At 44.6% G+C, this 22961-nt stretch overlaps 1 protein-coding gene across 1 annotated transcript in view; it reads right to left on the reverse strand.

The window, feature by feature from the left end:
* Window positions 1-272: 272 nt before the first annotated feature.
* The window catches only part of Taf4 (TATA-box binding protein associated factor 4), an 81331-nt gene continuing 58642 nt past the window's right edge, over window positions 273-22961 (reverse strand). The window contains exon 15 of the mRNA XM_012951428.2: window positions 273-1738. Within this exon, the coding sequence (XP_012806882.2) occupies window positions 1571-1738 (168 nt within the window). The 3' untranslated portion in view covers window positions 273-1570. The remainder of the gene's footprint in view (window positions 1739-22961) is intronic.

Below are 22961 nucleotides of genomic sequence, written 5' to 3' on the forward strand. Positions count from 1 at the left end.
CCAGGTACTGGGCCAGTAGGTAGAGAGCACAGACCTGCTCAGCCATCAACCCCAGGTGCAAGCCACTGGACAGTGGGCCTGTCTTTATAGTTACCCCCTAGGCCACTGGGTGGCGGGATATCTTCATAGTCACCTCCTAGGTCACTGGACAGTGGACCTGTCCTCATAGTCACCCCCTAGGTCACTGGACTTGGGGCACAAAGACATCAACAGCACCAGACCACAACCTGTGGTGCATTATCAAGTGCTAGAAAGACAGGCGAAACAGGTAATACAGATAAATTTGTTTTTAATAAAGGAGTTAATTTTCTTTCAATCCTATATAAAACAATAGCAATTAAAAACTTCATTTTTGAAAGTAAAATATTTACATATGAACAAGTAACTGTGCAAAATTTACATGAAAAAATGGAAAGACAGGGATTTCCTAAAAGATAAAATAAAAGGTGTAACAGTTCTCAGGTGTTGATAAAAAATACTGCTCAGCGCTCAGTTCACACGCGCGGATGAAAGTCTAAAGTGAGAATCCACACGGAGAAAGCCAAAGTATTTACAGTCATAAAAGTACTATCAATAGACAATTTAATACAATAACCTCTGAAAATATAAAGAACCAATTAGTATATTTGTAATAAAAAAATAGGTACAAAGAAGGGGCTTCGCTCTGGACGTCTGTAAAGTTGGCCCACAGCTTGCATACAGTCTCTTAGCAAAATAATTATAGTTTACATAGCCATTTTATGTATGTGCCAAGTTATGTACAATCAATGACAAAATACACCAGCCATTTCCAACACTTGATTCACACTGAGAAACAGTCTGTTGATAATTCTTCTCAACTCTGACTTCATTTCATCTAAGTTTCCACTTTGAGCTAAAAAACACAGTGCAAGTAAAATATATTTATGCTGAAAAGGTTCTCGTTTCATTTAACTTTACAGCTTCACAACCTGTAGCAAATAAAATGCATTTGTACAGATGCCGAGCCCCAACCGACCTCTACTAAGCAGAAACGCGACCACGCTCGGAGGTTACGGAGCGGCAATGAGTTGTATTCCTGGGGATTTCAGGTGGAGGGGGGGGGCAGGAGAGATAAATAGTCTAAAAAATCAGTTCGCTTTGCCAACTGACTGCTACAAAAATAAAATAAGTGAAATGAGGTCATCAGCTGTAGACATCCACCTACACGGTAGTTAGAGTGAGCAGAAGCAAAAAACACACGGGATGGAGGAACGGCTGCGAGCGGACAGAGGGCAGCTAGGTATCTGCTAAGCGCTTCCGTCAGTCTTTAAGTATGGCTTGTTTGGCAAGAAGGCCACTCAATCAAGGATGAGTTCGGGGTTGGCTGTCCTTGGAGAGCATCCACAGGCCTTTGTGTTCTCTCTGCTGCAGAACGGGCTTCTGCCGCACTCAAGAGCGAGCGCGCTTGGAGGAGTAAAAAACTGCTCCGCTGGAAAGAGGTGACTGTTTTGAACAATATCCCGTTTGCTTGTTACAAAAAGGCGTAATCTGCAAATCTATAAAAGTGTCCGCAGGCGTCTCATCAGAAGGAAACGCCGCTCGTCCTGTGTTACTTAAGGAATGCTTTGTAGAGCAACAGTGAATGGCTTGTCTCACGCTCATTTTCTAAACAAAATATGAGGTCCCTGAGGTTGACCCGCGTGATTCTTTGCCGCGTGAACTGTCTGGGGGTTCCCACGCCGGAGCTGCCTGGGACCGCCGTGCCTGGGCCTGAGCCCTGATGGTGAGAAAGAAGACAGTTGCATTAGTGGGTGCTCAGAAGTGGGCTACACAGGAAGGAAGGGTGACTCAAGGGAAGCCCAAGAACCCCAATTCTGGAGGAGCCAGGCCAGGCACAACTCCTCTATGGAGGGGCAGGGCAGGAAGCCCCACTTCACAACTCAGCATATATGGGCTACCACCTTCGGTGCCCACAGCCCACAGTAGCCCTACATGGAAGGAAAGACAAACTGACAGTGAGTCCCACCCCAAGGCAAACTGCTGTCCAAGACACTATAGCCCCCAATGAGCACAGCAAGCCTACCCAAGGAGCTCAGGGGAGAAAGGAGCAAAGCCTACACCCAATGCCACACCTGAGGTTGTGCCATCCATCCCTGCTTGGCCATCAGAGGCATTAGGACTGAATTCCTGGGCTGAGTAGACTGGCTGTGTACTGGGAAGGTTGACTGCTCAGTAGTTAACGACAGTGATCTGTGGCCAGGGGAAAGGGCTCCCCAAGTCCCTAGCTGGGCCCTCAGCAACCAGCTATCCCGACAGCAGACTTGTTGCTGGGATTGGGTTTCCATAGTGTGCAACTTCACCACAAGGCAGTGGCGTCCAGCAGGTTTATGGCACCACCGTCTAGGTCCAACCCCCGATCCCCGGGGCACATCTGGATGTGCTTGCTTGAGAAACAGAACGTGTTCTGTGTATTTGGGTGAACACACTGAACTGCAATGGGCTTCCACAGGCTAGCCAGACTGGCAGGTAGGCCAGGTACAAGGTATGCCTGATGGCCTGGCCTATCTATAGTTTCTTCATATGTGGACAGTCAAAACAAAGATGGGGGCTGGAGAGATGGCTTAGTGGTTAAGCATTTGCCTGTGAAGCCTAAGGACCCTGGTTTGAGGCTCGATTCCCCAGGACCCACGTTAGCCAGATGCACAAGGGGCACATGCATCTGAAGTTCGTTTGCAGTGGCACGCCCATTCTCCCTCTCCCTCTCTCTCTCTGCCTTTCTCACTCTGTCTGTTGCTCTCAAATAAATAAATAAAGAATGAACAAAAAAATTTTTTTTAAAAAGATGGCACTCTCCTTAGATGCCCTAAGTGACCACCATCTATCTTGGACCCTGGCCTCTACCATCACCTTGGTGACCATGTCCTCTTGGGGCTTAGGGGGCAGCAGAAGCCTCCAAGGAGAGTTTCATTGTGAGATAAGTGGAGCCCCTCAAATGGCTGAGGTGCTAGGAAACAACACCCTCCCCCAAGCCTCAGGCTGCAGACGGGCCTGGCAGGAACTTCCCTCAAGGGCCACCTGGTATCAGGAAAAGCAGGTTGATTGTGGACTGGGAGCCAGGAAGGGAGAGTGAACAGCACAGTCCATGGGCACCTGGAGACTTAGCGCATATCCTGGGGCAGGATCCACACTGCCTCCAGCCTTCACATGTGAGTACTGTTTTGTTCCTGTCCCTTTGCTTCACCAGAATCAGCCTGAATATGAGGAATTCAGGGCATGCCAGGTGTGCAGTGCCTGGACCCACAGCTTCTTTGTGGCCTAGCCACCAAGTCTGTGCTGTGTTTCACCTCTCTATTTTCAAGTTCAGCAACCAGAACCAGAGCTGGGATGAGGATGAGGCACTCATCTCAAGTGCAGAATTAAAGAGGTGTTAAAGGTCAGAAGCTGAGATAAACAGCACTGAGCTGGTGCCCCAAACGTGCTGGTGAGAAAGTGTCAGTGCCCACAAGACTTGGCTGGTTCTATCCAGTCAAATCCAACCTGGGCCTCTGCCCTGGTACAGTCACCACTGCCAGCGCAGCCAGTCTCTGAAGGAGCCGGCAGTCACATGATCCACAGTGTGCTACGGTGTGTTCTAGGGGCTTTAGGAACACCAGCCTGACACAGCCTGTGACTTCTGATCACAGGGCAAATCTTTGCTATGCCACTGCCCCCAAGAAAGAGCTGGTACGGCCTCAGCCCTAGCACAGAGGCCACTGGGTATATCCAAAACCCGCCAGCCTCGGGGCCCTGTAGCAACAGAAGATGGCTGGGTCCCAAAGGAAGCATCTACTTCATCTGACCAGTGGAGGCCTCACAGGCCCCTGGAGGCCTCAGCTAAAGCCCTGGGTGGGCTATGGATAGAGTGAGCACAGCTCTGACCACCTGGGACTCAACTCTCGGCTCAGTTCCACAGGGGCCATGGAGACAACAAGGCCCACATAGGAGGTGTACCCTAGCACAGTAACTACAGAGTGCTGATGGCTTGTGTTTGAGGATGCGCGACATACACACACAAGTGCTAACTGTGGACCTGCCAGGGAAACTCTCCTGGAGCCTGAGGCCTGGCCTCATGAACCCTGGTATTAAAAATAAAAGGGTGCTAGTCAAATCTGCCTTCTTAAGTCTGGCCTCCTATACCCTCCTAGCTCCAAGCCCATACAGAAGCTAAGGGAGTGCCAGGCGTGGTGGGGCACACGTTTAATCCCAGCACTTGGGAGGCAGAGGTAGGAGGATCACCATGAGTTCGAGGTCACCCTGAGGCTACATAGTGAATTCCAGGTCAGCCTGAGCTAGAGTGAGATGCTACTTCTTTAAAAAAAAAAAAAAAAGCAGAGGCAAAGGGTGGCTCCCCGTCCCAAGGGGAACACTGGGCTTCAGTTAGAGCTGTGGCCAGGTTCTCTTCTTCGCTAGAGAGCCCTATCCCATCAATAAGCTGGAGCTCTGTACCTCAGGACAGTGGAGAGGCTCCTGGGGAAGGGGAGGTTCCCACCTTGCAACACTGTCTCCTGCCCAGCCAGGTAATGGCAAGCAGCCTGGGTCAGAGAGCAGCTGGGGCAGCAGTGCCAGAGCAGCGTGCAGGTGACCAGACCCCACCAGCTGGCCCTACTGCTACCTGACCCTCAAGGACAGCTATCTCCCCTTTGCCTCCATGGGCCCCCAACAAGCCCAGCTCACTCACAAGACACTGGAAGGCAGTAATAAACACTCCAAAACTCCAATGAAGAAATGACACCAATTACAAGAAGCGCACCCTAACAGCTCCATGGGAAACCACACACAGAGACTGACCATGAGCCTGGAGCCAGTGGTGTGCACTTCCAAAGAAAGGGAAAGCACAGTCCAGTATGTGACCCTCCCCTACACAGCTACCCATCAACAACAAAGAAAGGAGAGACAGGAGAGGGCAGCCAGGGCCCAAGCACTTGAAAACTGCCACAGAGGCCAGGTGTGCCAAGGCCCAAGAGCGCCCACAGCACAGGCCACAAGGAAAGTTCTCGCATAAGACTGGAGGGGTCTTCAGAGACAAGCAAGGGAAGTGAAGGGAGAAGAAACAAGAGAGAAGTTTCGGGCCCTACAAGACACAGACTCTGTGTCAGCAGACACTGATGGGTCCTGAATAGTGCCAGTAACCACAGCAGACTAGAGTGCTCCGAGCTGCCAGGAGAGGGCACCATCACCCCATGAATCCACAAAACATCCACATATCACAAGCAGCTGGGGAGACTAGCTCACCAGACAGAGGGAAGGCAACAAGGGCATAGGAACCTTGCCTAAGTGAGAAATGAGTTGAGGGTCAGGAAACCACTCTGAACCAGAAGCTCAACAGGTAGGAATCAGACTTCAAAACCCGGAAAGAAATTATCAAGATGAGAACTGACTCCACTAAGAGGAGGAAGGAGACACAACTGCCTCAGAAATGAATAAATGACTAGAAGCCCAAGGGAACGTGCAGTAAGGAGTTAGAAGCAAGAACAGGAAAGAGAAAGGAGAGGCAGGAGGAGGAGGAGGCGGGGACCTGAAATGCCAAGGCAGCTCTAAAACTGTGGCCCCAAGACAGGAGGCCCAGAGGCTGTGACAGAGGAGAGCCCCAGAACCCCAGCCTGGGACAATGATGCTAAGACACATGCTGCTTACTTCTCCCGAGGAAGATGAGGCCTAGATGAGCAAGGCCCCTGACCCTCTGGGCCCACCACACAAAGCAGGGCCATCTGGATGCTGGGGACCAGGGTGCTTGGTGAAAGCAGCACTAAGGCAGCTCCGCCGCCAGGCCACCGGAAACGGCCACCCAGAGGGAAGGACAGGGTGGCCAGACTCTTAAGGGCAAAGACTAGAGGAAGATCTGATGAACAGATTAAAGAACCAGGACTGGTGATATTTCAAAGGTTTAAGGGCCAATGTAACAACGTAACAATCTTCCCAGCTGTCACAAACTTGAAAAGAACAAAGGCCAGCTTGGCAGTGCACAGCTGTTGCTCCACCATTTGGGAGGTGGCAGTAGTTAGACCACGAGTGCAAGAGCAGCCTGGACTACGGCGAGTCTCTGATTTAAAAAAGAAAAAAAACCGCCCGACGTGGCGGCGCACGCCTTTAATCCCAGCACTAAGGAGGCAGAGGTAGGAGGATCACAGTGAGTTCGAGACCAGCCAGGACTATGGAGTTCCAGGTCAGCCTAGACTGGAGTTAAGACCTTGGCACAAACAAACAGTGCTGGGGAGATGGCTCTGGCGCCAAAGTGCTGCACAGGACCCAGCGTGCGTGTCAAATGTCAAGTGTGGGGCTGGAGAGATGTCTTAGTGGTTAAGCGCTTGCCTGTGAAGCCTAAGGACCCCGGTTCGAGGCTCGGTTCCCCAGGACCCACGTTAGCCAGATGCACAAGGGGGCGCACGCGTCTGGAGTTCGTTTGCAGAGGCTGGAAGCCCTGGCGCGCCCATTCTCTCTCTCTCCCTCTGTCTTTCTCTGTGTCTGTCGCTCTCAAATAAATAAATAATTTAAAAAAAAAATGTCAAGTGTGGCAGCACACACCCAATCCCAGCACTTGGAATCTGGGGATAGGAGGACCATGAGTTAAAAGCCAGCCTCAGCTATGTACCAGGTTCAAAGCCTTCAAGGGCGTCGTAGTTTGAGTAGATGGCCCCCAATACATTCAGTGTTTTATTAGTTTATAGTTTGGCTCTGCAGCCACCTGGCTGAAGGAGGTCTCGCTGGGTAGATCTTAAGGTGTGGTGGTTTGAAATTCCAGTCTAAAGATATGCCAAGTGCCTAGTTCCACCTGGAGTTTCTACAGTGTGCTTGTGGCTACTCTGCCTGCTTGGTCCTCTGAAGGCAGGCCAGCTTCTTCTGCTATTATGGAACTCCCCCTGGATCTGTAAGCTTTGATAAATATCCCTTCCTCCATAACTGCCTGGTCTGGAAGTTCATCTTCAGCAAACCCGAAGCTGTCTGCTACAACAGGCTACATGAGACCCCCTCTCCATCCAACCAACTACACCAGAACAAGTCAGCAGCACTAATGTAAGGCCCAGCTGCAGACAAACCTGCACAGAGCAACTCAGGCTAAAAGCATCCAGGAGGCAGGGCGAGGACCTGATACAGCAAAGCGAGTCCAGCGTCCAGCCTGAGACTGACACTGGCAAACACAGAAGCTACAACTGGCATTGCAGAGATACATGTTGGGCCCTTTGGAGACCCTAACCCTATCCCCAGACACACAGGGAGGCAGACACAAAATGGCAAAGCCAACAGCTTTAAAACAACACACCAAGCCAAGCACAGTGGCACACACACGCCTTTTATCCCAGCACTCGGGAGGAAGAGGGAGAAGGATCACTCTGAGTTCAAGGCCACCCTGAGACTACACAGTGAATTCCAGGTCAGCCTGGGCTAGGGTGAGACCCTACCATGACAAACAGAAACAAAAAATGACACCACACCAGCCCACAGGCACATCACCACAAATAAGCAAGGACACAAAAGGCAAGGCCCAATCCAAAGGTGTGTCCTAAAGTGCCAAACTCCACTCAGGCCAGAAGCTTGCTGTTAGGAGTCCACCACACACTCTAACACTGGCCCTGTGTGTGACCGCAGGCCATGACGTCACATGCTATGAAGCCATGGGAGAGTAGCCTGGTTCAGACACACTGACGAAACCCCTGTTTATCCTGGCTCACACCACTGTGCTCAGACACACTGACGAAACTCCTGTGTATCCTGGCTCACACCACTGCGCTCAGACGCACTAACAAAACCCGTTTATCCTGGCTCACACTGCTGGGCTCAGACACACTGACAAAGCCCCTATGGCTATGCTCAACCCAACAACCCCACCTTAGGGACCACACTACACAGACCCACCTCTGGCACAATGATCCGACCAAAAGTGGACCTCAGTACAGCCACTATTTCTTTGCATATGCACACATTCAGAAAGGCTGGATGAGCTACAGGAGCCATACAGCTCTCAGAAGGACCACAGAGAAATCTATGATGTGACATGAAGTTGGCACCAAGATACATTGCTAAAGGGAAAGGGTGCCCATTCTAGGGTCCCTTTACACAAAAGGAAAACATTACATGTGTGTGCAGTGGGTTGAACGGGGTACAAAGAAGTGGGGCAGGTGGGGTGTGAAGAGAGTTGGCACTTCTTTGCTAAGGTCTGACTCTTTTTTTTTTTTTTTTTTTTGGTTTTTCGAGGTAGGGTCTCACTCTGGCTCAGGCTGACCTGGAATTCACTATGTAGTCTCAGGGTGGCCTCGAACTCTCGGAGATCCTCCTACCTCTGCCTCCCGAGTGCTGGGATTAAAGGTGTGCGCCACCACGCCCGGCTTAAGGTCTGACTCTTACTAACATGGCAACTTTGTGCCCCAAAGTAATGAATATGAGCCTAGACACTGGCAAGGTGGCATGGGACAGGCCAGTGCAGGGCCTCTCCCACCATGCCACAGGGACCACAAGGCCCCACTGGAGGTGCAAAGGGAGCCTCAATGACCTGAAGATACCACATGGACTTCTGAGGCTGAAGGCCCAGGATGATCTGCACAAAAACAGCCTGTCACAGGGCTCAGCCACAGACACTCCTCCTCTTTCAGGAAAGAACAAACAAAGCAGCTAGCCAGCCACTGTGGGTAGCGAAAGCAGAGCTCCATAAGAACGAGGAAGCTGAGGAGCCTTGTGCGGACATGTAAAGCTTGGGGCCCAAAGGCGAATGTGCTCAGCAGGACAGAAACCACCACAAACAGGGTGCTCACAGACACATCCCCAGCAGGAGCCCTGACAACCTGGGCAAACACAACAGCAGCACTGACCCAGAGGCACCCAGCTCCTGTTCTAAACACGGGGCCAACAGAACAGTGCTCCCTGGAGAGGGCCAGTCCTGCAGCCTACAGCACTTGTTGAAAACAAGTAATGTTGGGGAAATGGTGGGCCATGTCAAAATGACCCAGAGAGCTGGCTGTGGTGACACATGCTATTAATCCCAACACTTGGAAGGCTAGGAAGAAGCTAGTAGGATCATCATCATAATTAGAGGCCAGCCTGGCTACACAGTGAGTCCCAGATAGTCTGGGCTAAAGAGAGATGATACTAAAAAAAATAAATAAAAAGACAGACCCAGAATCAGTGCAAAGGAGCCTGAATTGACTGAAGCCAGGCTCTTGAGCACAGAGGTAAACTGACAGAAGCCAGGCTCTGCTTGCAAATAAATAAGTAAAAGTACGTTTTAAAAACTAGACTTCAGCTGGGTGTGGTGGCGCACGCCTTTAATCCCAGCACTCAGGAGGCAGAGGTAGAAGGATCTCTGAGAGTTCGAGGCCACCCTGAGACTACATAGTGAATTCCAGGTCAGCCTGAGCTAGAGTGAGACCCTACCTCGAAAAACCAAAAAAAAAAAAAAAAAAACAAAAAACTAGACTTCCAGGTAAGATGGTGGCATAGTAGCCATGCCAAAGCAGCCTGGGGAGGGGAGAATAAGCAGAAAAACCCCTACCACAATACACTATTCTACCGAAAAGTGAAGGTGTGTAAGAAATTATCAACCTCAGCAGAGAAAAAGGAGACTGGGAGCTTCCAGCAAGCACACAAGCAGCCGGCATCAGCGCCCTGCAGGCTATTCGTGTGCCGGCCCGGCCTGGCCTGGCCTGACCACAGGAGCAGAACCCAGGTCCAGGATGGGGGCTCTCCACTCACACCAGCCTCCTGGCAGTCAGAAACCTGAGGGAGAGGACAGCAGAGACCAGCTGAGTTAACAGGGACTCAGGTGGGCCCACAGCATAGGTGACATCGGAAGCCATCCTAAAAGGTAACAGCCTACGTGCACTGGATCAGTGCTTGCCCAAAAACCTGGTATGTAAGCCTGTACTGGAATGCTACTCACACCCTCCATGTCAGGGCAGGTTATGTGTTAGGTTTGACTGATGGTTCACTTTGCCATTCTTAAATAAACTGCATTATGGGGATTTCCTTTGTTGCTTCCTGATATACAGGGCCTCTGTCTTCTGTCATTCGTGGGGGAAAGGTCTTACTCAGCCCTAGGCTGACCTGGAACACATTACAGACAGAAATCTCAGCCTCCTATTTGACAGGGTTGAGGGTGTGGGGCCACACACACCCTTAGGGACTTTCACTTTGCTGGGTGATCTGCTTGTTTTAATACCCACTCTTACATAAATACTCCTTGCTGGTTTTGATTAAGTATATATATTGCTCAGTTGAATTTTAGCGATTTGCCTGTGTTTTGCTCCATCCAGCCTACTGGAATACTTGTATAGCAGGCAAGCCTAACACCTAGGGTCACTTCTGCTGTTCCACTGGGCGTAATTGAAGAGCCACACTTGGGGGCTGGAGAGATGGCTTAGCGGTTATGGACTTGCCTGTGAAGCCTAAGGACTCCAGTTAGAGGCTCCATTCCCCAGGACCCACGTTAGCCAGATGCACAAGGGGGGCGCACATGTCTGGAGTTCGTTTGCAGTGGCTGGAGGCCCTGGCGCGCCCACTTTCCCTCCCTCCCTCCCTCCCTCTCTCTCTCTCTCTCTCTCTCAGTGGCTGGAGGCCCTGGAGAGCCCATTCTCTCTCCCTCCCTCTCTGTCGTACTCAAATAAGAATAAACACAACAAAAAAAATTTTTTTTAAAAGAGCCACAGTTGGCACCTTAGTCTCCTACCCTGAAGATATATAACACTGGATTTATACATCTAAGAACAAAGCAGATAGTTAGAAAATCCAAGTACCAAATTGACTCAAGATACAAAAATCTATACATTATAATACAAGAAACACAAAAAATAAAGACAATAGAATGACACCAAAAATTATAAATCCATAAGAAATGACCTCCAATGAGACTGATTTAGATGAAATGCCTTACAAAGAATACAAAAGTGATTATATCAATGTTCAAAGGAATCAATGAAGAAAACAAACTCCCAAAGGAATCCAAAGAACACAAAACACCAACTTAATGAAAAATGGAGGACAAAAGAAGGAGGAGGAAGAGGAGGAGGAGAAGAAGAGGAGAAAAAGGGATGCCAAAACAAAACATCAGTAAGGAAATAGAAATAATAAAAAAATACCAACTAGAAGTATGAGAAATGCAGAACACAGTAAGTCAAATAGAAACCTGTAGAAAATCTCACCAGTAGAACGGATCAAAGAGAGGACAGAATATCTCAACTAGAAGACACGGTGGCAGATCTAATATAGTCCAATAAAGAGGAAAACAAACTAATAGGAAGATATGAAAGGAAATTTCAAGACATTTGGGACACTATGACATTAAACGTAAGAATTCAGATATAGGGTCTGGAAAGGTGGCTTAGCCATTAAGGCACTTGCCAGAAAAGCCCAAGAACCTAGGTTCGATGCCCAAGTAGCCACATAAACCAGATGCACAAGGTGGTACATGCATCTAGAGTATGTTTGCAGTAGCTAGAGGTCCTGGTGTGCCCATCCTCTTCCCCTCCCTCTCTCTCTTACTACCTGCTTCTTTATCTCCCCTCCCCCAAAAACTAATTCAAGGTATAGTAGAAGGAGAAGATTTCACTACAGAGGCATAATAGGTATTAACAAAATCATAGAAGAAAATTTACCCCAACTAGGGAAAGATATGCCAAAACAGATACAGGAAGCCTTTAGAACACCAAACAGACAAAAACAGGGCAGAACCTCTTCTCACCATATTATAATTGAATTACAATCACACAAACCAAAGAACATATATTAAAAGCAGCTAGAGAGAAACATCAGGTCACATATAAAGGCAGCCCATTAGGATCAGGATAACAATAGATTACTCAACACAAACTGTAAAAGCCAGAAGGGCTTGGAATGATGTATTCCAAGTTCTGACACCTGCCAACCAAGATTGCTTTACCCAACAAAATAATCTACCAAAAAAAAAAGCTAGACATGGTGGTGCATGCCTTTAATCCCAGCACTTAGGAGGCAGAGATAGGAGGATCACCATGAGTTTGAGCCACTCTGAGACCACATAGTGAATTCACGGTCAGTCTGAGCTAGAGTAAGACCCTACCTCGAAAAACCAAAACCAAAACAAAACAGATTAAAGGAATATATGAACTAAATCAACTCTACAAAAAATACTTGACTTCGAATAAACAAAACAAAACAGATTAAAGGAATATATCATTCACAATGAAGAGAAAAGGAAAGCACACACATGAGGAAGCATGAAAAACATGCTCAAATATTAGTTAATACAAGAGAGTAAGGCACAACAGGAAGCACTACAAAACAAGAAGAATAACAAGAACAAATACACATCTTTCAATTTTATCTCAACATCCGTGACTCCAATGCCCTAACCAAAAGACACAGGCTGGCAGACTGGACTAAAAGGCAGCATCCTGCTGACAGAAAGCTGGAAGAAGCCATTCTACATGTGGTTCAATGGGAGAAAGAGATACCACCAGTGAAGATACTCAACAGTGGACACTGCAAGCCTTCTAATTGGCCAGCCAGGCCAAATGAGCCAATGGGTGCAATAGTGGCACGTCTGCCAAGGTGGAAACCAACTGCCCTCCAATTGGACTGGAGGCCCACTCCATGGGAGGAATACATCCCTGATACTGAAAACTTAAAACAGGGGTAGTCATGAGCCCTAGGGCTGTAACATCTGCTGATGTCTGGATAAGTGTATATACTATGCTTATCAAACTGCCCAGTAAGCATTTCTCTTCATATTTATACCCTTATATTAATGCTACTCTTGCTTTGGGTAGAGAATCTTCTCTTTTCAGATGGCAGTGACCTTGGGATGACTCAGAAGGTATCATAGTGCCAGAAAGAAGTGACTGGAGTACTGAGTAACATCTCAATCACACCTTCCAAGGCTCAGGGTCTAATGTGGAAGACGTGGTAGAAAGAATGTAAGCGCCAAAGAAAGGGTAGGACTCCTTACAACATGCTCCTCCAGACACAGAATGGCCTGCATATCCATGACCTCACCATGCCTGACACTACCTACACAAGGCCATCATAAAAGGAGGAAAAGATGATGACATCAAAATAAAGAGAAATTGAGCTGGGCGTGGTGGCGCATGCCTTTAATCCCAGCACTCGGGAGGCAGAGGTAGGAGGATTGTCATGAGTTCAAGGCCACCCTGAGATGACAGAGTTAATTCCAGGTCAGCCTGGACCAGAGTGAGACCCTACCTTGAAAAACCAAAAAAAAAAAAAAAAAGAGAAAGAGAGAGAGAGAGAGATTGAGATGGGGAGGGGATATGATGGAGAATGGAATTTCGAAGGGGAAAGTGGGGGGGGTATTACCATGGGATATTTTTTATAATCATGGAAAATGTTAATAAAAATTGAGAAAAAAAAAGAAAATAAAATAAATAATTTTTTTTAAAAAGGCAGGATCCTTCTATTTGTTGCTTCCAAGAAACTCACCTCTCCATAAAAGAAAGGCACTATCTTATGGTGAAAGGATGGAAAATGGTGTTCCAAGCAAATGGGCCTAGAAAACAAGCAGGCATTGCTAGACAACTATATGACAGGGGAGACTTCAAACCTTAGGAGAGATAAGGAAGGTCACTTTATATTGATTAGAGGAACATTCAACATAAGAACATTACAATTCTAAACATATACACCTAACAAGAGGGGCCCCAATTTCAAACACTATTAGACTTACATCAAGCACAATTGTAGTGGGTGACTTCAATAACCCCCCCACTCATAAACTGACAGATTATAACAGCAAAAAAATAATCAGAGAAGCATATAGATTAAATGAGGCCTTAGAACAAATGAATCTAACAGCTATCTACAGAACATTTCACTCAAATGCTGAAGAATACACATTCTTTTCAGCAGCACATGGAACATTCTCTTAAAAAAGATCGTATATTAGGACACAAAGCAAATCTTAATACAGGAAAATTTAAATAATACCTTGTACTCATCTGTTCACAATGGGATTAAACTACAAATCATGATCATGGAAAATGCTAATAAAATTTTTAAAAAAAGAAAAGAAAAAAACTACACATCAACAGCAAGTAAAACTAAACAGCACACACAAAATCGTGGAAACTAGACAGCATACTACTGAATGTAAATGGGTTATTGAAGAAATCAAAAGGGAAATCAAAATATTCACAGAATCAGGGCTGGTGATATGGCTTAGCAGTTAAGGTGCTTGTCTGAGAAACCTAAGAACTCATGTTCAAATCTCCAAGTCCCACCTATTCAGATGCACAATGCCACAAGCATACAATGTCACACACATGCCACAAGGGGGTATAGGCATCTGCAGTTTGTTCACAGCAGGCTATAGGTCCTGGCATGACCACTATTTCTTTCTACCCCCCCCCAAAGAAGTTCATAGAATCAAATGATAGTAACACAACATACCAAAAACTTTGGAACTCAGTGAAAGCAATCCTAAGAGGGAAATTTATACCTTTAAGTGTGTATATTAAGAAATTAGTAGTGGGGGTCAAGCATGGTGGTACATGTCTTTAATCAAAGCACTTGGGAGGCAAAGGTAGAAGGACTGCTGTGAGTTCAAGGCCAGCCTGAGACTACATAGTAAATTCCAAGTCAGCCTGGGCTACAGTGAGACCCTACCTTGATAAACAAAAAGTGACACAAGTGTCTGGCATACATTTGCAGAGACAAGAGATCCTGGTGTGCTCATGCATAATGCACATGCATGTAAATAAAATTTAATATAATGAAAAACAGTTCTTTAAAATTTGTCAACGTGAGGAACCAGGTGCTGGAGAGATGGCTCAGTGGTTAAAGGTGCTTGGTTTTAAAGCCTGATATCCCAGATTCAATTCCCCAGTACCCACATAAAGCCAGATGCACAATGAGGTAGATAGGTCTGGAGTTTTGTTTGCAGAGACAAAAGGCCCTGATACACCCATTCTCACTCGCTCTCTCTTTGCTTGCAAATAAATAATAAAATTTAATTATAAAACTTCCCCTGATCTGTAAGCTTCAATAAATACCCATTTCTCCATAACTGTGCCTGGTCTGGAAGTTCATCTCACGTACCTAAGGCTGTCTCCTACAGAAATTGTTACCAGGAGTGGGATGAAATGAATCTGACTGGGTACATTTTGGTCTTCTGGAACTTTTGTCTTGGAGGAACAGGCGTAGACTTGGTGTTTGCAACTGGAGATACCTTTTAGAGAGGTAAGGCAAGTGTTATGGACTATTCTTGTGAGAGTCTGAAAATGCTATGTGCAGAGAGAATTGAAATGGGAGGAAAAAATACACAAGGCTTAGTTGGAACTGGGCTACTAGCATAAGGGCTGGCTGCATCCTGCTGCCCAGGCCCAGAGAGTTTGATCAAGGAAAAAATTGTAATGGACTGATGTGCTTGGCTGAAGATACTGGATGTAAAGATTTAAGATGTTAAGTTGGAAAACCTCAAGCAAGTTAAAATTACAAGCACTGAGATAGGTTTTAGGTCACTGAAGAAGCTACTGTCAACACATTAGCAATCCTAAGGAAGATGACCCAACTATTTTACATTAAAACAATGGAGAGGATGCCTGAGGAAAGACTATGATAGAAATACATATCTTCTATAAAAGAGCTGACTGGAGAAGGAACCTGCTTTTCAAGGTCAAGATTTATTTCATCCCCAAATTAAGAACACAGCTGTGCCCTGCACACCTGGTATTGGCTTCAGAAGCATAAGAAAAATGCTTGGAGTGTTGATAAAATGCACATGATTTTAGGAGCCACTGCTGAGATGCACAGATAGGCAGGGCGAGATGACCTCATAAACACACTTGAAAGAGCCTCTGAAAGATGAACCATGGTTTGCATTGAGACCGAAAGATGTTTTGGATATACCAAGACTGTACAAGGGCTACCATGGAGGCTGCTGGCTAAGGATAAAACTTTTCCCTGAGGAGGGTACTTACTAGGTTGGTATTGCATATATGTAAGTAGAATGATTGAGATGGGGAGGGGATATGATGGAGAATGGAATTTCAAAGGGAAAAGTGGGGGGTGGTATTACCATGGGATTTTTTTTATAATCATGGAAAATGTTAATAAAAATTGAGAAAAAATGTAAATAAAAAAAAATTTTTTAAAAAACCAAAAATTTTCCCTGGCTACTCAGCCCAACTGAAGGCGTAGAATTAGAAAATCCAAAAATGTCAGTCACTGGATCTATCAGTCTTGAACTACAAAACTTTACAATCTGCTTGATGGCTATTGAGTTTACATTGTTCCTGTCTCTCCCTGTTATGCCTTGTAATAGCTTAAAATGCTTACTCTGTGCCCTTCTAAGTTAAAAGAACATAACTTGTTTGAATTTACAGGACTCACAACTAAGAGACAATCTTAAATCTCAGAGATGACTTGGGACTTTGGAACTATCATAAGTTGGTAAAGAATGTGGGAACCTTTAAAATTGGACTAAATACGCCATGAGTTCAAGGCCACCCTGAGACTACAGAGTTAATTCCAGGTCAGCCTGGACCAGAGTGAGACCCTACCTCGAAAAACCAAAAAAAAAAAAAAAAAAAAAAAAAAAAATTGGACTAAATACACTTTATAATGTGAAATGGCTATAAATCAATTGGTTGCCAGGGGTGAAATGTGGAAGCTTGAATACATGGCCCTCAACATATTCAGTGTTTTATTAGCCTATAGTTTAGATCTGCAGCCACCTGGCTGGAGGAGGTCTCACTGGACAGATTTTAAGGTCCAGCTCTAAGGTATGTATGGTGGTGGATTTGCTATTCCAGTCTGTAGATATGCAAAGTGCCTGGAGTTCCTGAAGTGTGCTTGTTGTGATGTGACTTTTATTTTGGCTTGGGGCCTTTCTCAGCCCCCCCATCCCTCTCTCCCTTCCTCCCTCCCTCCCTCCCCCCCCCCTCCTTGGACCTGTGAGGCAGGCCAGCTTCTTCTGTCATTATGAAACATCCCCTGGATCTATAAACTTCAAAAACTATAAATAAATATTTTTTAAAAAGAAAGAAAATAGCAAGGTCACAGGTGAATAACTTAATGCTTCACCTTAAGGCCTTGGAAAAAGAACAAGGCAAACAAAAAATCAATAGATGGGCCAGGTGTGGTGGCACACGCCTTTAATCCCAGCACTCAGGAGGCAGAGGTAGGAGGATTACCATGAGTTTAAGGCCATCCTGAAACTACATAGTGAATTCCAGGTCAGCCTGGGCTGGAGTGAGAACCTACCTCGGAAAAAAAAAAAAAAAAAATCAGTAGATGGAAGCCAGATGTGGTGGCATATGCCATTAATCCTAACACTTGGGAAGCAGGGATAGGAGGATCACAGTGAGTTCAAGGCCACCCTGAGATTACATAGTGAATTCCAGGTCAGCCTGAGCTAGAGTGAGACCCTACCTCAAAAAACAAACAAAAAAAAATCAGTACATGGGAAGAAATAGTAAAGATTAGGGCAGAAATTAATGAAATAGGAACCAAAACTACAATACAAAAAGAATCAATGAAGCAGAGTTGGTTCTTTGAAAGGATAAACAAGATTGATAAACCCTTAGCAAATCAGACCAAACAAAAAAAGAGAGAAGAGACAGAAATTAATAAAATTAGAGATGAAAAGATCACAATTACAACAGATACCAGAGAAATTCAAAATATTATAAGGATATACTTTAACAACATATTCTCCACTAAGTTTGAAAATCTGGAAGAAACAAATAATTTCCTAGATGTATATGACCTACCAAAATTAAGTCAAGATGAGATATACCATTTAAACAGACCTATAATGAGAGTACGGAGATTAGCCGGGCATGGTGGCACATGCCTTTAATCCCAGCACTTGGGAGGCAGAGGTAGGAGGATTGCCTTGAGTTTGAGGCCACTCTGAGACTCCATAGTGAATTCCAGGTCAGCCTGGGCTAGAGTGAGACCCTACCTCGAGGAAAAAAAAAAAAAAAAAAAAAAAAAAAGTAGAGATAAAGGAGTTATAAAAAAAAAAAATCTCCCAATTAAAAAAAGTCCAGGACTGGAAGGATGGCTTAGTGGTTAAGGTGTTTGCTTGCGAAGCCAAAATACCCAGGTTTGATTCCCCAGGACCCACATAAGCCAGATGCACAAGGGGTATATGTGTACCCATTCTCTCTGAGTCTGTCTCCTCTTTTCTCTCTGCTTGCAAATGAACAAATAGATAATAATAAAAGTCCACACCCAGATGGATTCACTGATGAATTTTATCAGACCTTCACAGAAGAACACCAATGATTCTCAAACTTTTCCATAAAATAGAAATGAACACTACCAAATTCTTTCTATGAAGCTAGCATTATCTTGATACCAAAACCAGAAAAAGACAGAACAAAAAAATAAAATAATAGACCAATCTCCCACATGAACATAGATGCAAAAATTCTCAACCAAACACTGGCCAACAGGATATATCAAAAAAAAAAAAAAAGAGCATTCAAAACTTCTTGGTAATATGGTGGCACAGGAGCCATGCTAAAGCAACAAAGGAAGGGAAATAAGCAGAAAAAGAGCAAAATACACTCTTCAGCCAAAAAGTGAAGGTGTGTAAGTTCTTATCAACCACAGCAGAGAAGCAGGAGAGACTAAGATCTTTCAGAGAGAAGGAAACCAGTCAGAATCCCTCCAAGGTGACAGTGACCCCGTTCCATGCACACGCATGCCCAGCAGAGCTGCAGAGGCAGACACGAGATACAGGGATTTTCCATGCACATCAGCCTCCTTACAATGTCAAGAAACCTGAAAGAGAAGACAGCAGGGACCAGCTGAGCAGCTCCAGTACAACTCCAGGCATCCTACACAGTCCCCCATCACCCAACCACCAGTGCCATGATTCTCCACAGAACTCATTCACCCCCGCCCCATAGTATCCAGCACAGACGATCAGAACACTAGGTCCTCAGGGTCCATAGTGCAACAGAGAGGGATCGAGGTGGGCACTCAGCATTGGTAACAAGGCCTACTTATACAAAGCCAGGTACACAGTCAGTCCTGCATTAGACGTGCTAATCTCTTTTTCCATGTCAGGGCAAATTATGGGTTACATATTCTTGGTTGGCATTACCATTCTCAAATAAGCTGTACTCTGGTGTTGACTATTGTTGGTTTTGACATTTCCTGATTCATAGGTTCTTTATAGTTTTCTTCTATCATTATTGGGGCAGTGTCTAACTTGGCCCCAGAATGACCTGGAAGCCATTTCAGACCAGAAAACTCAACCTCCCAGTTGACAGGATTAAGGGTGTGGGGCAACACACACCCTGAGGGACTTTGGCTTTACTAGATTATCCATTTGGTTTAATCCCCAACTCTTGCATAAATAGTCTGTATTGGTTTAGATTGAAAGTGGATGTTGCTCACTTGAATTTTAGAATTTGCCAGTAAATTACATCACCCAGTCTATTAGAATACTTGAATAGCAGGAAAACTCAACACCTAAGGTCACTCCTGCTGTTTTCTTGGAGTGTAAGAGCTACACATGGCACCTTACACTTCTACCCTAAAATAAATAAATAAATAAATATATATATATATATATATATATATATATATATATATATGAAAATCAGATTTACACAGCTAAGAACACTGCAGATAATTAGAAACCCCAAGCATCAAATTAACTCAAGATGCAAAAATCTCTACATTATAGTGCAAGAAACACATGCACCAAAAACAATCCCACCAAAAATTACAAATCCATCAGAAATGACTCCCAATGAGACTGTTTAAGATGAAATGCCTCACAACGATTTCAAAAAATATTATTACATCTATACTCAAATAAATCAAAGAAAACAAACTCCTGAAGGGGAACACAGGAAACCAACAATGAAATAAGGAGGTCAATAAAAGACATGAGAATAGAAATAGAAATAATGAAAAAATGAAAAATACAGCTAGACATATTAGAAATGAAAAACAGAGTTAAGTCATATAGAAAACTGTAGAACGTCTCACCAGTAGAACAGGTCAAGGAGTGGACAAAATATCTAAGCTAGAAGACTGGGTGGCAGATCTAATGCAGTCCAACAAAGAGAAAGACAAACTAATAGGAAGGCATGAATGGGAATTTCAAGACGTTCGGGACACCATGAAGAGATCAAACATAAAAATTCAGGTCATAAAGGCAGGCATGATGGTGCATGCCTTTAATCTCATAACTCAGGAGGCAGAGGTATAAGGATCGCCGTGAGTTCAAGGCCACCCTGAAACTACAGAGTGAATTCCAGGTCAGCCTGAGCTACAGTGAGATCCTACCTTGAACCCTGCATCCCCAGCCCCCCCCCCAAAAGAAATCAGAGCATAGTTGAAGGAGAAAAAAATTCACTCCAATGGCATAGCAGGTATTTTTAACAAAAAACATAGAAGAAAACTTTCCCCCCAAATAGGGAAAGTGATGCAATGCAGACACAGGAAGCCTTTAAAATGCCAAACAGACAAAATCAGGAAAGAACCTCTCACCATCATATTATATTAAACTACAAAACACACAAACCAAAGAAAACATATTGAAAACAGAGAAAAATAAAGTCACATACAAATGCAAGCCCATCAGGATAACAGCAGATTACTCAGCACAAAATGTAAATGCCGGGCTGGAGAGATGGCTTAGCGGTTAAGTGCTTGCCTGTGAAGCCTAAGGACCCCGGTTCGAGGCTCAGTTCCCCAGGTCCCACGTTAGCCAGATGCACAAAGGGGCGCACGTGTCTGGAGTTAAGTTTGCAGAGGCTGGAAGCCCTGGCGTGCCCATTCTCTCTCTCTCCCTCTATCTGTCTTTCTCTCTGTGTCTGTCGCTCTCAAATAAATAAATAAATAATGTAAATGCCAAAAGGGCTTGGGATCATGTATTCCAAGTTCTGAAAGATAAAATTTCAACCAAGATTGCTTTATCCTGCAAAGCCATCCATCCAAATAGATGGAGAAATAAGGACATTCCACAACAAAAACAGGCTAAAGGTCAGGCGTGGTGGCACACATGAGTTAGAAGCTTCTCTGAGACTACATAGTGAATTCCAGGTCAGCCTGGACTAGAGTGAGAACCTACCTTGAAAAACCAAAAACAGGATAAAGGAACATATGAACACTAGACCAGCTTTACAGAAAATACTTGAAAGGATCCTCCAGGCAGAAGAGAAGAAAAGCACACACATAAAGAAACAGGAAACAACTAGCCATTAGTTAACAAGAGAACAAAGGAAAAACTGGAAGAACTACAATGCAAGAAAAATGGCAAGCATACACACCTTTCAATAACAACTCTTAATATCAACGGCCTCAATACCTCTACAAAAAGACACCGACTTGCAGATGGGGTTTGAAAGCGGAATCCTTCTATTTGTTGCCTCCAAGCACAATTTCCATAAAAAACAGACACTATCTTAGGATAAAAGGGTGGAAAACAGTATTTTAAGCAAATGGGCCTAGAAAACAAGCAGGTGTCACTACCCTAATGTGACAGGGTAGATTTCAAACTAGCAATAGTTTGGAAAGATAAAAAACACTTTATATTAATGTAGGAACACTCCAACAGGAGGACATTACAATTCTAAACATATAAGCACCTAAGATGGGGGCTCACAATTTCATCACTATTAGAATTAAGGTCACAGACACCAACCAGTTGTAGTGGATGACTTCAAATCCCACTCATCAACTGACAGGCCACCCTGACAAAAAGTAAACAGAGAAGCATTTAGACTAAATGAGGCCATAGCACAAGTGGACTTAACAGATATCTATAGAAATTTTTACCCAAATGCTGCAGATTACACATTCTTTTCAACAGCATATGGAACATTCTCTTTTAAAAAACCACATATTAGGACACAAAGCAAATCTTAACAAATACAGGGGAAACTGAACTAATACCTTGTACTCATCTGTTCACAATAGGATTAAACTACAAACCAACAGCAAGAAAAACTAAACAGCACACACAAAATCATGGAAAACTAAACAGTATACTACTGAATGATAAATGAGTCATTGAAGAAATCAAAATATTCAGACTCAGGGCTGGAGAGATGGCTTAGCAGTTCAGGTGCTTGCCTGCAAAGCCCAAGAACTCATGTTCTAATCTCCAGGTCCCACATAGCCAGCTGCACAGTACCACAAGCGCGCAATGTCACACATGTACCACAAGGGGGTGCATGCAAGTAAACAACTTAAAGCTTCACCTTAAGCCTTTGGCAAAAGAAGTACAAGGCAAACAAAAAAATCAGAAGATGGGAAAAAATAATAAAGATTAGGGCAGAAACTAATGAAATAGGAACAACAACAGCAAAAGAATCAATGAAACAAAGAGTTGAAAGGATAAAAAGATTGATAAATCTTTAGCAAATCAGACCAAAAGAAAGAAATGAGAACATAAACTAATAAAATTAGCGATGAAAAAGGCACCATCACAAGAGATAGCAATGAAATTCAGAAAATCATATGTACATACTTTAAGAACATTTAGTACACTAAGTTTTTTTTTCCAAATTATTATTAACAACTTCCATGATTATAAATAACATCCCATGGTAACAACCTCCCCTTTGAAACTCCATTCTCCATCCTATCCCCTCCACACCTCAAACAGTCTCTCTTTTATTTTGATGTCATCTTTTCCTCCTCTTATGATGGTCTTGTGTAGGTAGTATCAGTCACTGTGAGGTCATGGATATCCAGGCCATTTTGTGTCTCGGGAAGCACGTTGTAAGGAGTCCTACCCTTCCTTTGGCTCTTACATTCTTTCCGCCACCTCTTCCGCATTAGACCCTGAGCCTTGGAAGATGTGATTAGTCCACTAAGTTTTAAAATCTGAAAGAAATGGATGATTTATTAGACTTATATAACCTATCAAAATTAAATCAAGATGAGATTAACCACTTAAATGACCTAAAACAAGTATGGAGATCTAAGGAGTTATAAAGAAATTTTCCAACTAAAAAAAGTCCAGGCCCAGATGAATTCACTGGGGAATTTTACCAGACCTTCACAAA

The sequence above is a fragment of the Jaculus jaculus genome, chromosome 8 (assembly GCF_020740685.1).
Source record: "Jaculus jaculus isolate mJacJac1 chromosome 8, mJacJac1.mat.Y.cur, whole genome shotgun sequence".
Classification (NCBI taxonomy): Eukaryota; Metazoa; Chordata; class Mammalia; order Rodentia; family Dipodidae; genus Jaculus; species Jaculus jaculus.